Genomic DNA, 16,785 nt, shown 5'->3' with positions numbered 1-16,785 from the left:
TTTACTGTTTACTGTTATTCAATCATTCATTCATTTATTTGTTTATTTTTTACCCCTTCAGCCCTGGTGCAGACCCAGGGGAAAGTGCATATGTTTTAAATGCCATGTTGTAAATGGTAACATGCTTTATTTTGTCAGTGCTAATTGTTGAGTAAATTTTAAATGAGCCACTGAAACACTCTTATTCCTGTACAGCTCATCCTCTCTCTCTTATTGCTGCTCCACACTGCAGCTCTCTATCAGGATCCATCACCTGCTCCAACACACCACACTGAGAGTTAATTACACACGTCATGTTCAGTTCAGCTCCAGGAAACAGCTGCAGTTTAAACAAATGTGTCTAATAAAGTGTTTTTTTCAGAACAAATGACCTGAACATGTTGGACCTGTTTAAATGTTGGGTGTTGAATTAGCAACGATTTACTGTAGACACACACACACACACACACACACACACACACACACACACACACACACATAGGGAATTTAGGAGGAATGTTAAGTTTTGTCTGAAATCAAGAGCTTAATTAATTTTATTTCAAAATAACAGTCTATAATAATTAAATGTCTATAATAATTACATTTTAAAAGTTTAGTAAAAAATTGGTTGCATCTTTTTCTTAGCTATTTACCGTATAATCAATTTATAGCGTCTCACAATGTGGGGGGTAGAGACATGAATTTGGTACTCAGGAGAAGAGGAGAGGGAATTTTCTACTGTGTTACATTTTATGGAGCTTAGCATATGTTCTCACAATTTCACTGGCAGGGGTAAGTGCTTCACCGTGATGATGAAGGGCAGTGCAGATACAGATTCAGCCATGCTCATATTCATCTTGGTATAAGCTGGGGTAATGCAATCTCACTCTCTCTTCAGACTGCCAGCGACATTTACATTTACACATCTGGGTGACGCTCTTATTAAGTTTCTGTCAGTGAATAAATCCTTACATTGGATTACTTGGTTACTCACTAAGTACCAGTCACACATTGTTGGTAAGAATTTTGTGTGTGGGGGGGCTGGGGCAAGATGGTGGAACCAGCCGAGCAGTGCTGGAGGATCGGGGGGAGTGTTGTGCGGTGTGTGTGGTGTGATTAGCATCAGGGTTTTTAAATTTGATAAGGGCAGCTACAGGAAGACAGGGAGTGCAGGGAGTGGAGAAGTGGGTGATGTGGGAGGACTTGTGAAGGTTGAAAACAAGAGGTGCAGCTGCATTGTGGATCAGCTGCAGAGGACGAATGGTGGACAGAGGCAGGAGCGAGTTGCAGTAATTCAGTCATTCAATGGACTGAACAAGCACCTGGGTAGACCAGGTGTAAATAATGTGTTGTAACCCCCCCCCCCCCCCTCCTTTGTATTTATACACTGTACTGTGTATAAAAAAAATATTTTTGAATATGTCTAAAGCAGAACTGATCTACCTTATGTTTGGACATTGGTCTTTGCTGCAGTTATGTTGAAATTTCCCCATTGTGATATGAATAAAGGTTTATATCATCTCATCTCATCTTTTATTAAGAAAGAAGCATTTTCTTTTTTTTTTGCTTTTATTGTTTGATGTTGGTTTTATTCATTGTTGTGACTGAACTATGCCAAAACCTAAATTTGAAATTTCCCCACTGTGATATGAATAAAGGTTTATCGCATCTCATCTTTTATTAAGAAAGAAGCATTTTTTTTTTTTGCTTTTATTGTTTGATGTTGGTTTTATTCATTGTTGTGACTGAACTACACCAAAACCTAAGCATAGGGCATGACTCAATGTCAGGATTTATAGACATAAATATTTTTAATGCATTTAAAGTGGATATAATGTTACAGTGTATATATTTATATATGCCCCTGTTAAAACTGAAGATTTGTTTTGATGTAAGTAATCAATTCAAGAGAAATTAAGTTAGATTTTTCCACCTTTAATGTGCTACTACAACAAATAAAATTTAATTGGAAAAATAAAAGTACAAAAACAAATACAAATACAAAAACAAACTCTTAACCCAGTATTTTATGTGGAACACAACAAGTTAATTAAATGGTAAAGATGAATTTAGCATGTTTAGATACTAATATTAATTTTCACTTGTGTGGAAACAAATGTACAGGTTTAAATCTTTTTTTTTTCTGTTTTTTCTGTGTAGTTCAGATAAAGATACTTAAAGAAACAGAGAAGATATATCCATATAAGGTCTCTGCATCAAACTGCTAAAGAGCTAAATATTAAAATAAATGCATTTACTTAAAGACTGCAAATTACAAAGTACTTAAACGAAATACTAAATGTGTCACTACAAAGTGTGCTAGGTCCACTATGCAGACTCCAAATCGTTTACTATGTCTGGGAATTTCTTCTTAAGGATTTTGTAGACTTTTTCTTTCACAGTTTTTCCTCCCGAGTCGATAGCACTATACAAAAGCCTCATTTGATCTTGTGATGTTATTGAAGGTACTTTCATTTTATTGTACATTTCATCAGTAATCCTCTTCTTGCTTTTTAGACAGTCAGCAATCTCCATTACTGATGAAACTCTCTGAATCAGTGTTTCTCTGTGTTGATCCATAAAGTCAGCACCTAAATAAAAATTAAGCATTGCTTAGTCATGTATACTGTAACATATTTCCACTGTAGAAGCATTTATGTTAAAGTTATGTTTTATAGAAATATTTTAAGAAAGGTAGGTTTCTATGTAAAGAGTTCCATAGAAAAGTTTAGTAGACACAAATATTATACAGACCACCCCTGACCCACTACCAAACCAGTCATGATTGATGATATTACGGACAGCATAACATTTACCATGGTGTTTCCAGACTCTTTTACACTTGTCACATGTACTCAGTGTGAGCCTGCTCCCATTTGTGAAAAGTTCTCTGGTGAATGCCAATCGAGTTGCACAGAACTGGCCTGTGAATACCTTCTTGCATATCAGAGGAACTAGATTACCTGTGCAACCTAATTGGGCTGCAGGTACTGCCTCATGCTACCAGTAGTGACAAGGATACAGTACTAACAAAACCCAAAACTTAAAAAGAATCAGTCAGAAAGGATAAGAACAGAGTATTTGTCTGTCTCCCATATGCAAAACGATTTCTTTTTTGGGGGGTTGTCTTGCTTTTGCCTCTTTATTGCATCTGTTGTCATTTGCACCAAAGCAGGTAAAACTGATTCACAATTGCTTCTGTTTTCTAAAGTGAAAGTAATATCCATAAAGTTTAACTGACTTGAGGTTATACTGTTATCATTAAGTGTTAATGTTATTTATTTATTTTTTTTTTTACAACAGTTTAGGTACCTGTTAAGATGATGGCTATAACAGTCATATCTTATTTCCTGTGGTGAAGATGAAAGTATGAAAGTATGAAAATGTATGACAGTCTTACCTGCTGTATTTACTTGTAGTGAAGCTGCTTCTGTATCTGATGTGACAAGACAGAAAAATTATAAATTCAGTAACCACTAGTAAAGCTGTGGGTATTACACCTTAATCAATATATACTGGATCTTGAAATAAAATATAGCATAAAACAATGCAAGTGCATTGCATGATTCATTTCATCTGTGAAGCAGTAGAAGTGTTAAATAGTGTTACGTTTATAGGTCAAAAAGTCACTGTGTGTAAAATATTCTTCAGCATTCTTCAGTATTCTTCAGTAAAAATCAATAAAATGTTTCATCATGTTTTAACTATTTCAACTTCAGTGAAATATTTGATACGAGTGTGATATACTTTGTCCTACAAAGCCTACAGAGTCTTCTCCTCAAAAGAAAAAGAAAATGTTCTACATGTCCTCAATTGTTATTTAGGTTCTGTGTACAGTACATTTGTATTCTTAATTCTACTTGAATTAGTCTTTTACTGCTGTTGGTGGAGCATTCTTAGAGATAGGCCTATTATTTATTTTATATAGGCTCTTCATTTTATATACTGTACTTTTTTTTTTTATTTCCATGTTTTGCAGCATATTTTAATCAGGGAATGAAACTGTGTCTTTAAATTTCATTAAAATTGCCCAAGAAATATAATAAGTCAAAAGGCAACACTCACACTTGACATTACGATTCATATTGGTTAAGTCTTATCTACACCAAACCTAGTTATTATTATTATTATTATTATTATTATTTTATAATTTAAAACACTGCTAGGCATGACACCTAAACATCAAAAATGATGCGCGCGCACACACACACACACACACACACACACACACACACACACACACAACACTATATAAACTAGCTGCTCTTTAACATGCATACACTCACAAATATATATTTTTTTTTTTCAAAAAAAACTACTTACTCGTGAGCAAGACCTCGCGAGACCAAACCTCCTCCTTTCTTTCATCCAAAAGACCTATAGTGATTTCATCAACCTCAGTCTTAAAAATTACCTCAAAAGTAGGTTGACAGTTGGGGCTATAGTCACGCTTAAACTTCTTAGACTAAGGAAACAGGTGATGAAAGATTTTTTTTTAGAATCAAGTCAACCATGTTTTATTAAGGACAAAGTCATGCTGAGATTTTTGGATAATTATATGACCTGTTCCTTACCTTTGGTTGGACTGTAAACTCAAGGTTATTATCTTTAATAAATGGCTCATATTTTTTATCAGGGGTCAGTTCACATGAGCCACTTGTCTCAACGTGTGTTTTTTTTCCATGCTTTTTTTGCACCTTTAGAAGAAACAAAATATTTAATGTATTCAATTTGAATGCCAAATAAAAGTGTTCTTGTAAAAAACAATTTAATAAAATTGTGCCTTTGTCACTAACGATACAAAATCTGTTAATCATTTCCAAGGATGAAATCAACAACGCACTATGTTAAAAATAATAATTAATATATTTTATAACAAAGATTACCTCTTCAGCTGCCACATCCCCTGGCAGAAGGTACATGTGCAGTTTACTTTTCCTGTTCTTTCCAATATTTTTTTTAAAAAACAGTAGAACCTGGGCTTCGATAGGATCAGCATTGGATGGCCGTGTTTTTATGAGACCGAGCAGCGACAAACCTTCAACATCTATGATGACATGTGTGTTCGTTACTGATAGTGGCTGAGTGATCTCCCAATAACCACCAGCCATGTGTGCCACATTCATTTCTAGCTCACCTGTATATGAAAAATACATATACAATGAATAATCAGTATTTTAGATAATAATAACAAACATAAATTGAATATTATCCCACAGCAATGTAGAATAGTGGTTGTGATTTACTAGCTTTATTGTTGTATGCACTTTGGTATAACTAATTTAATACATGTACACATGCAAATTGGTCTTCACAACTAGAGAAATTGAGTACAAATTAAAAAGTTATGTAAAATTTGCACTTATAATGCGCGATTGTACAATTAAAATATGAAAATGTAATGTTTAAATAATTTTAAATGTCGTAACGAGTTCGACCCTTGTGCATGGGCACCACAGTTTCGAGGAGAGGTCAAAAGGAAAAAGCATCATCACTGCTAGCTGGCAAAAATTAACATTAATGGACCTCCAGAAGCTAAGCTAAGAGTCGCGTGGTGTATTTGAAGAGAGTGAACAAGGAGCAATAACAAATTTAGGTGCATACCCATCAGAGACGCACGCCGCGACAATATATCTGGGCAAACTTACATAGATTATTCACACATGTTTTACTTAAGCTGCTTATAATTATGTACAGTATATCACTTTTAATCATGAATTGATAAAAAATAGCCATGAATCAACTCACTGGTCTTAGAATGTGGAAGATGCAGATACTTGATTAAACCTTTATGGCAATCAATACTGTACAGAGGTCCTGCAGGTTCCTTTTGGCCTAATCCATCCAACGGATAGGAGTTCCAGGACACGGTGCTGTACACCACTTCTCCTTCCCGTTCCATCATAAACTTAAGGTCGGTCAATTTGCATTTAAACTGTCCAGCATGAGGGAACTGAAACCTGAACATAAGATGAAAATAATGCTCTATTATGATAACTTTAATGTCTTCAGCAATAAAAAACAGCATATGATAAACTATTTTGTCTTGCGATATTGACTAGTGTTTCTTTTTTCTTTTTTCCCCTGTAATTTAATCTACTTTCGTGCTTGTTACTATGTACAAAAACCTAAATGCCTGGGCATGATATCTGCTACTCCTGGATGTCTGGTACTAATTTGTTTATACTTGGCATGTGAAATAAATCAGGTACATTACCTATACTTATTTTTGGAATTATCATCAACACATTTTTTAACCAATTCTGGACTGAATTCTTCCACTTCTGATGAGTACTGTTAAACAAAGAAGACACGGGGTAAATGAATTCATTCACTGCTTGAATACAAACACCTGAGCAGTCAAATCTTTAACCACACACTTGATGATATATGATATAAAACAAAAAGTATTGCAAACTGATAAAAATCTGTGAATCTGTGAATGTTATCTTTGAGTCACAAGAACAATGAAAGCACAAAGTGCTGTACAGTATGTGTGAAGTTTGTGTCAGTTTTTAAAAAGCTACAACTCCACTTCTCCCACAGTTTTGTCACAATGCATAGATCAGGCTACAGTGGTGTTTGTGGTAATTTATGTACTGTATAATAATTATGGGCACTACCAGGCCGGAAAAAGGCAAATATCCTGAGATTTTATTCACTTAGCTTTGGCCAAGCACACAGTGTGGTGGGGAGTTCATGTATGAAAACGTATCCTGATGCTCTCATGCTCTGTCCAAATCTGAGTCAAAGCCTGTATTAAATAAGCGTCTCAGAGTAGGAACTTTATCCTAAGTGGGCAAAAATTCTTAGAGTAATAATTACTTGAGTTGAAAATGTAAAAAGGTGATTGCGGTATCAGTTTTATATAATTATTTTATACATTAACAAATAAATAGAAATGTTTACTTACGCATTCAACACTGGACACTATGTACAGATAAAAGAACAAAGAATGCAAAGTCAGATTTTTTCCCCCAATATTTTGTCTACTAATGAATTGTTATTGTCTGTTTTATTTGCTAGATTTTATAGTTTAGTTTTTGCTATAAACTGTGGCATTTGCTTGTTTTATTAGCTTGTTGGCCCCTCCCTCTTTATACAACATTATTGAAATAAAACACTAAGTCATCTCTCTCTCTCTCTCTCTCTCTCTCTCTCTGTAGATATACACCTGTACACTACAGTAATGTTAACCAGGTAATGTTCTAGTCATATCAACGTGCTGTCCTGTTCCCCTTAGTGATTTTTAGCTCAGATTAATTTTTTTATCTAGTTTTGACTGTATATAAAAATATGAAATATTATTATTTATTTTATATTATCAATTATAAACAAACAAAAACAAATAAATATATAATAGAATTCTATACATTTGAGTAGCTATAGGACTTATGTATTTGAAATGACTGATGTATTTTCTTCCAGTAGCAGTCACAGCCATTCTCCTTTTGTATTTAAGTCTTTTAAACTTTTTATCTTATTTTTATTATTTTTCAATACATGGTGCAAATAATATTTTTATTAATGATCTGAAAAGTTGTGAATTTCAGAGTTCATGCTTATCTTCAGGCTGTATAAATGAACACAGGTGTGTTTACTTTTGTAGCTCCTTCCACACTCACCAGTCTGTAGAGCAGATTTCTTCATTCTCATTCTCTCATCTTCTGTCCATTCTTTGTCAATCTGTAGAAGAGAATAAATCAGTGTGAAGGTTTTATACCTGACTCCATACTGTATGGAAATAAGTGTTAAATAAACATAAAGTGTTTCTCTTGTCATATCACTGTGTGTGTGTGTGTGTGTGTGACACTAAGAGGTGATATTACTAACACTACACACTAAGCTGATTGGGGCTGATTCAAACTTATATTGTATTTAGTAACACACTAAGTTTTAATGCAGCTGAAGAACAATTTATTTAACATTCGTTTGCTTGATCTTTTATTAATTTCCACAAAGATTGTACACATATAGCAGTAATAATAACCATAATAACAACACCAACAGTTCAACAGCTGTGTTTCTAAACAAAACAAATGTAATTTTTTTTTAATCTGAAAAACGTTTTTATTTAGGCTGAATAATGAGTAACTAACCTGCCACTGGAAATGGGCTTAAGAAGTAACAAGTTATAAATTATCCCCCTTCATCATGTGTGAAGTCGAGTTATTTACTTACCGAATCTGAGGATTCTATATAAAACAACAGAATGAAATGTTCGATAAAATATTTTAAAATATAAAATATATAAAAAAAAAAAATATATATATATATATATATATATATATATATATATATATATATATTAGGGATGCACCGAAATTTCGGCCGCCGAAAATTTTCGGCCGAAATAGCATTATCGGTTTCGGCCGAAACGTAAGAAAGCGCCGAAAATAAAAGCCGAAATTGTCGCCACGCCTCTCCCATCCTCCCGTCTCGTTCGCGCTGTCATTACGCATCAAACACGGAGTATGTCGGCGGTTTGGAAGCACTTAAAAGTTTCAGATGAGGACAGCAAAGTTGCAATATGCAACATTTTTTTAATACAAACAAAAAGAAAATATTTTAAACATGTTTTTTAATGAAGCCATTTTCGGTTTCGGTATCAGTTTTCGGCCAAGTTCATCCAAAAATTTCGGTTTCGTTTTCGGCCCAGAATTTTCATTTCGGTGCATCTCTAATATATATATATATATATATATATATATATATATATATATATACAGTATATATATATATATATATATATATATATATATATATATATATATTAATTACAGTTACAGTGGAACCTTGGATTGCAAGCATAATTTGTTCCAGAAGCATGCATAAATATCAAAACACTAGTATATCAAAGCAAATTTCCCTCATAAGAAATAATACGAACTCAGATTATTCGTTCCACAACCCATATATAAAGTATTTATTAAACATTTATGAAGTAAAAATAAAACAAATTAACCTGCACTTTACCTTTGAAAAACGTAAAAATAAATCCCGCCAAATTAGTGTTTCTATTAGCGGTTGTGTGTGTGTGTGTTTGTGTGTGTGTGTGTGTGTGTGTGTGTGTGTATGGGTGTGTGTGAATGAATGAGGAGGAGGGAGGAGGCACACACTTTCTAATGACACTTGCCCGCACACACACACTAACGGAATCAGTGCTTTTTGACAGGGAGAAAAAGGATCTTTAACAAGGAAAACAGACAAAATAAAAGATTTTGTCTTTTACATGCACATATGGTCACAGTGTTATAGGAAACTATATAGTAAACATTGTACTTGATAAAACTCTGTACTCGTAAATTGAGACTCGCTTATTTATCAAGGCAAAATTTATGAAAAATTTTTGCTCGTCTTGCGAAAAGCTCACAAACCAGGTTACTCGCATTCCAAAGTTCCACTGTACTGAAAAAACAAGTGGTGTCCTCATTTCTTAAATTATCAATAATTTACATTTAAACAATTAAATACCTCATAAAATGTTAAATCGAGTTCAGTAACACATATCTTTAATCAATGATAAAATTGAACACTATATGTGAAGTGGAAATGATAGGCAACATCATATTTTAATCATATTTCTATCTGTATGTATATGTAGAAAACTAATGACAAACTAGACAACATCATGATGAATGTTCTGCAAGCGATCACAGTCTGTTGTGTTCACTACACTATGCTCATGATGCTCATTTATCTATGTGCTATTGCACTCTGAACACACAGCACAGTCCAATCTATTTTATCTGCACAATAAATATATTATTCATGCAGCATCAACACATCACTATCAGAAAAAAGTCTTTATACTCACCCTCTTCCTCATCATCATTTTCATCATCACCCTCTTCCTCATCATCCTGTGAAAGTAAATAATAGAGAGTGAAGATTTAATGTATGATTACAAATGTGAATTGTTCCATGTAAAAATGTGAAAGTAACTGTTACAGTACATAGAATATACAGAATATAAGATTCTTACTTTCTTTAATTAAAAAAACACATACATTTATCAATGTAAAAAAAACTGAACAGATAACAGAATGATGTGCTTTGCTATTGCCTCGTCTATATATTGGTCATGACAGCATATGATATGTCGCAGTAGACTTGGGGAGATGTTTGATCTTCCAAGTAATAAATGTGAGTCTTCCAAGTAAGACATGTGTTACTTGCAAACTGAATGTGCCTATAAAGTGTTGTTATTTAAAAATAAGATTGCACATCTATGCTTCCTTATAAGGGTTCTCTGATGGTTTGGTCAAATTCCCTTGAAAGGTTACAAGGAGTTGCGGATGGAGGAAAATTATTTTTATTATTTTAAGATTTTTTTATAAAATTCTGATGGAGTCTGGCAGTGGTGTGTGTTATATGTTACATGTTTGTTATGTCTTTTATTCGACAATGTTAATGTCACTGCCTACATTATTGCAGTGCAGTGGGGTTACACACAGGTGGATTATGGAAAAGAAGCTGACTGATGGAAGTGGAATCTCACTTACTTATCAGAGGCAGTAAAAAAAATCTACTACATCTGAGAAGTGTATAAATTATCCCCCTTTATCATGTGTAAAGTTGAGTTATTTACTTACCGAATCTGAAGATTCTGTGTAAAACAACAGAGAGAAATGTAAAATTCGATAAAATATAAGGAGAAACTTAACAGTCAGAATAGCTGATGAACAATTTTCACTCTGCACTTGCAGTACAAACATGTTCAGCTGCAATTTTTTATTATTTTTTCATAAAATATAAACAGTCAATCACAATCTGTGTATGTAATGATGCAGGTCTGATGAGGGGCAGATCCTCGAGGAAATGCACTGCACTGTTCAGATTGGTCAGCAACGCCACAGAATTCATCATCACTGATGGTGAAAAAAAATCCTTTAAAAAAAGAGGGCCCTTCACACACAATGACATTAGCACTTTTGGACATCGGACATCAGCACTATTAGCACTACCTAGTGATAGGACCCCAATAATCCTTAGAAGAACAAGAGGGTCTTTGCACATTATGACATCAACACTATCACTGTACATTAGCATTATCAAAGCGATGCAAATGGGGAAATGACTATGACTGTGGACATGTCACAGTGCTTGGGCACTAATACTTTATAACATCTCATTGAGCTTAATCAATTTTGCTATTATAAATCATTATTTTAAAAAGTTTACCCTGTATAATCATTAGATATAGTTACTGTGTTTTATTTTGTTTGTTATTTATTTAAAATTACAATGAAATTATGATTTGTATAAAGTAAAGTTATTCTGCTTATGTGGAACAGTGTTAAAGCTAAGTGTCTAAAAGAACCATGTGGCAGATTAAACCTGCTCCATCATGGGGTTAAACTTTTGACATCGCAAAATAGCATTCATGATTTTGATGAAGATGTAAATGTTTAGCACAGGAAAAGATTTCAGAGTCACATCACTTGTGGTTGATAAAAAAAATAATAATAATAAGAATGGATAGTTAGTGCTTAATGTTTTATTTTTTTTTATTACCGAATATTCAAAAAAAAACATTTTTAGAATTATGAATAGTTTAAAATTAAACAATTAAATACTTCATAAAATGTTACAGTAATTCTTAATTCAGTAACACATAGCTTTGATCAACATAAAGCTTCCATAAGCAACATAATATTTTAATCAAATTTACATTCGTCTGATGAAGATAATTTCTCCAGTCTTCCATATATGTTCATGAATTTAAAAGATTAGTTGGCTGCTTAGCTCACACTGTGTCTCTGTCTGATGCTGCATCATTGATCATTGATTCTCATTCTGATTGCACTTATTCAAACACAGCACACAGTCTACAGAACAAACTAGCTCCCCAATATTAGCTAGCATTGTGTGTTGTTGTGCTTCTCAGTGCTATTTGGCAGTGATCTAGACTGTTCGATATCGAGTAACTGTAACAATCACATTTGGACACATTTGGTGTCTAATTTAATTTCCCCTCTGATGTAAAAAATCTCTGATTGTTTCAGTTTAAACTGATATTGAGCCAGTCTCTGATTATTAGCTCCATTAGGTCAGATTTTTCATTGTGTCATTTGTGAACACACCTTCAACTTTTCAGCTCTCAGTATCAGTGTGTAGGTCAGATTTCTGTACAAACTAGACAACAGCATGATGAATGTTCTGCCAGCGATCACTGGTCTGTTGTGTTCACTACACTATGCTCATGATGCTCATATATCTATGTGCTATTGCACTCTGAACACACAGCACAGTCCAATCTATTTCATCTGCACAATAAATATATTATTCATGCAGCATCAACACATTACTATCAGAGAAAAGACTTTATACTCACCCTCTTCCTCTTCCTCATCATCCTGTGAAAGTAAATAATAGAGAGTGAAGATTTAATGCATGATTACAAATGTGAATTGTTCCATGTGAAAATGTGAAAGTAACTGTTACTCTGGTTAAAACACAGCTGATGTGTGTCTTAATAAAAAAGAGCAAAACTAGACAACAATCAGTCATCACACACAGTAAATCTGTATAATGTAGCATTGTGCTAATATACCGCTAGTTCCCCTTAAGGAACAGAAATATCTTGTGATTTATTGGAAAATACGATTTTCTGATATCTGCATGTATTTACCAATATACAGTATGTCAGTATATGTGCATTTCCCCCTGTGTATTTTAAATCTATAGTTAATATTCTGTAATATATCTATGTGCTATTGTAGTACATAAAGGAATATACAGAATATCAGATTCCCACTTCCTTTAATTAAAAACACAGACATTTATCAATGTAAAACACTGAACAGATAACAGAATGATGTGCTTTGCTACTGCCTCGTCTATATATTGGTTACGACAGCATATGATATGTCGCAGTAGACTTGGGAAGATGTGTGATCTCGTTCTGTTTTTCTCTCTTTCACTCCTAAATCCCTCTCTCCTATTATAGAAGTTTTATAAATGAAGTGAAGGACTTCTGTTCTCAGTTCAGTCAGGTTGTCTTTATGCTGTGTGCATTAACATGACTTACTACTGTTAGCTTAAAGAGACTAAACGCTAGGCCGAGTCAACTCTTCAATGCTTTTTCACAATATGGTGTGATTGTTATACAGAGCGAGTGATGGCAATTATTCTGTCTACAAGCACTGAACACTGTTAAAGCTCTGATTTATGTTTATTGTGAAGTGTCAGGAAATGTCATGTCACTCTGTGTTTCAGTAAGAACACAATTATGAGTCACTGTCTACATCATTGCAGTGCAGTGGGGTTACACACAGGTGCATTGTGGGAAAGAAGCTGACTGATGGAAGTGGAATCTCACTTATTGATCAGAGTCCTTCACATAAAAATCATCTGAAAATGTGTTTTTAATTCTATTTGATTCCTGAATTAAAATCTAAAATATGTGATGAATTTATAAAACATCAGTGTTTATCATTAGTGTAAAGTCGAGTTATTTACTTACCCATGCTGAAGGTGCCATGTAAAACAACAAAGAGAAATTTAATGTTAGATAATATATATTGAGAAAAAACTATGATTTACAGTCCGAAAAGCTCCTGAACAATTTTCACTCTGTACTTTTAGTACAAATATAATCAGCTACAATTTTTATATTTAAAAAAAAGTGAATCATTTTAAATAGTTCATGATTAAATAAGTAAAGATTTCCATAAATGTCTTCCATAAATGTCCATGTCTCCATGTTACACAGAAGTGCTGGTGTAAATTAAATCATGATCAGTTTTATTTGAATTTCACTCTTTCCTCTCTTTATCACTCTGCTCCAGCTTAGTCTTTGTCTCATCTGTCCATCATCTACTTTTTAGCAAACTGTAATCTGCCCCCTTGCTCTTAAAGCTTATCTGTGTGTTTATCTCTCTATTGGATGAAGCCTCTGAGCTCATGCTGCTGGAGTTTTGTTCTTTGTCTCAGAACTCTACAGTCTGCCACTAATGTTTATGTTTAATTCTTCTACATGGTGTATTTTTTTATTGGGTTTAAAATATCAGAGTTGATTTGCTCATCAGTGTGACTGTCACAGTTACTGAGAACTAGGTCAGAAAACCGGCAACTTGTTTTACCAAAAAAAAAAAAAGTTCTATTTCATCCCATTTAAATAATTAAATACTTGGTGGAGTGTTATATCTCAGTGCATTAATGCATGTATGTCATTAACTGATGAATCAGCGTGTGTTTAACTTGTCAGTGGTCTTTTGGTGCTCTTTAAGTATACAGATGTCACTAGAAATGTTACTGGTTGTTAAGGGACAATGAGCCACTGATTTCTCCAATTTATCCTTCATCTTGTTTCCAAATCCTGCTGTTTATCTAAATTTCTAAATCTTTTAGACAGCTTCTGGGTAACAGTGCCAATAATTACATTGAACACTGTGCTCCTAAAAAATGTTATTTACACTCAAGTGTACAACTCAAATAATTTAATCTAAGTATATAAAATCTATATATAAATATGATTATTTTAACATGTGTGCCATGGATGATGACCATGATTCCATGAACGCAGCTTGTTTTTAATTGATTTCACGCTGTGTGGAAGGGAAATATAAGAATCTGTGCATGATCTCTGGTGCTGTAAGAGGAGAGTTTAGTTTATTATTTCCAACACTGTCGGCTATGTCACTGTTTCAGTGCTGCAAACATGTTCATTAATGCTTTAATGGACCAGTTACATACCGCACACGATTTTTTAAAAGTATTCTTTTTTTTCTGAACTAGTCTTTTATTACTTTACTAAAACGTCTCTGCTCTTCATGCGTGCCTGCCTGAATGCCATTACCTCGCTACTCCTAACCTAGGACACCTTCAAAACTGATTTCCTATTTTAAGACTCTTAAAAAGCTCCTATTACTACTCTTGAAAATAGGACCAAAATAGTGTCACTGAGAATTTTTGTCCACTTATGAGCAATTTTCTATTCTGAGACATTAAGTAAATACATGTCCTGATATTCAGTATTGTTACTTTTTTCATCAGTGAGACTTCTGCTGCTTGCACTGCCTTACTTACATTTTGTTTTAGATGCAAATTTACCATCTTTACTTTTCCAAGCTTGTGTGTACTTGTTTCATGCCAATATATGTGTTTGGTTTCTTATCAATATACAATATACTTAAATATACTTATCTAATTAGCAGAGCAATAAAAATGTATTTATTTATCAATCACTATTTAATTAGTATTTGTATAAGCTGCTACTTTTAGGCCCTTGTGCAGGTGTGTATTAGAGTGAAAAAACTTACTCTTTATTGAACTAAAATAAACTCTACTTAACATTAGCACCCTGTATACTGAACCTTATACTGAATACTGAGTGTGTGTTTCATGCACTGAGATGAGAATAGATGTTGAGTTTATACAGTGTGGAGTTCAGGAACACTTACCTTCCATCTTTACTGTAATCTCTCCTCTTCTGTCTCCATCAATGACCTGACACAGGTAATGTCCTAAATCTGACTCTGTACAGTCTCTCAGTTCTAAGGAGATGTTTCCTGTCTCCAGCTCCTGAGTGATCAGCCTCACTTTGCCCTTGTAAGCTCTTCCCACTATCACCTGTCTGTTCTTATAGACACAAACACAGTCTGTCTCCTTAAACCACTGAATCTCCATGTTAACAGCACTGATTTCAGGAGACAGACAACACGAGAGAGTCACAGTTGGATCACACCATGCATGACTGGGACCAATGAGTTTAAAGTCATCTGTTTAAGAAAAATACAAACACACACACACACACACACACACACACACACACACACACACACACACACACAAAAACACAGTTAGTTTATTTTTAAACAAATACTACTGAAAAATTTATCTCTGTAAATGTAACTTACTGCTTGCAGTCGCCATCTTTATCTCTTTCTGTCGGTTCAAACTAATAAAATCCTAAACACACACAGAAAGAGAGAGTCATCCTTTTAAACAACTTAACTCACACAAACACACTGTTAGAAAGCACAATTCCACGGTGTATTTGGAGGATTAGTTTAACAGGTTATTGAGTCGTTGGTGACTAACATGTACTTTAGCATGATGCTAACTCCTCTTACCTTTTCTGTTCCTCCAAATACAGATGTGGAGAAACAGATCAACCAACTCATACAGCAGATTGAATAAGAATAAGTGGTCAACAGACTTTTCCAAGGGAAAAGTAAAATGCTTATAACCCACAACAAAAAACTAAAAAACTCAAACAAAAAACTCAAACCTGCTCCTAGTAATGAGAAAACACAAGCAATAGATACCGATAGTAGCCTGGATCAGAGCAACACCATAAACACAGCTGCACACTCATGACTACAGAGTTGGCGTGCATGTTAAAGCTCACCCCAAGCCTGTATAAAGTGTTTCGGAAATACTCACAGTTTCCTGGATTCCCGTCAAATTCTGTGATGGAGAAACAAATCCTGAGGCTGTGTCTAATTACCTGTCCACGTATCTAACTATCCAGCAGACTCCTATAACAGCAGCCCTTGGTATAACTGCGACTATATCACAGTAGGTTAAAACCTTTTCCTTTCCCAAACACCGCTCTAGCAAGTTAGCAAGCTCTCTTTATTTTAGGGCCTTTTATTTGTTTTTTGTTTTTTTGTTTTTTTTCGAAAACATCAACGCATCCTTCCTCTTAAACCCCGCCCTCTCTCAAACCTTATTAGGGTACCTTAAATGTGACTTAAAGCTGGACACTTGTCAGACCATTCACAGTACAGAAAAAAGGCGGAGATACGGATGTATTCCAGGAGCATTTACATTGCTCTACAAGTTTAAATTGCTCTA

The 16,785-nt window shown here is 34.1% G+C and overlaps 1 protein-coding gene and 1 long non-coding RNA gene across 2 annotated transcripts; both read right to left on the bottom strand.

The window, feature by feature from the left end:
• Nucleotides 1-1,904: 1,904 nt before the first annotated feature.
• Nucleotides 1,905-13,465, bottom strand: LOC128512605 (NACHT, LRR and PYD domains-containing protein 1b allele 2-like). Its single transcript, XM_053485959.1, has 14 exons — nt 13,448-13,465; nt 12,317-12,338; nt 10,575-10,588; nt 9,797-9,842; nt 8,161-8,174; nt 7,605-7,665; nt 6,893-6,909; nt 6,197-6,273; nt 5,728-5,939; nt 4,866-5,116; nt 4,554-4,676; nt 4,303-4,444; nt 3,380-3,415; nt 1,905-2,570 (listed from the first exon to the last, which is right to left on the bottom strand). Exons 1-14 carry the CDS (start codon nt 13,463-13,465, stop codon nt 2,308-2,310), a joined length of 1,296 nt encoding a protein of 431 aa, XP_053341934.1. The 3' UTR covers nt 1,905-2,307.
• A 1,943-nt stretch (nt 13,466-15,408) lies between these two features.
• On the bottom strand, nt 15,409-16,558 carry LOC128512114 (uncharacterized). The gene is made up of 3 exons (XR_008356240.1): nt 16,372-16,558; nt 15,843-15,894; nt 15,409-15,704 (listed from the first exon to the last, which is right to left on the bottom strand). It is a non-coding gene; the product is annotated as an uncharacterized LOC128512114 (long non-coding RNA).
• Nucleotides 16,559-16,785: the final 227 nt, after the last annotated feature.

This window comes from Clarias gariepinus, chromosome 24 (assembly GCF_024256425.1).
Source record: "Clarias gariepinus isolate MV-2021 ecotype Netherlands chromosome 24, CGAR_prim_01v2, whole genome shotgun sequence".
NCBI classification, from domain to species: domain Eukaryota; kingdom Metazoa; phylum Chordata; class Actinopteri; order Siluriformes; family Clariidae; genus Clarias; species Clarias gariepinus.
This window is presented reverse-complemented; position numbering and strand designations above follow the sequence as displayed.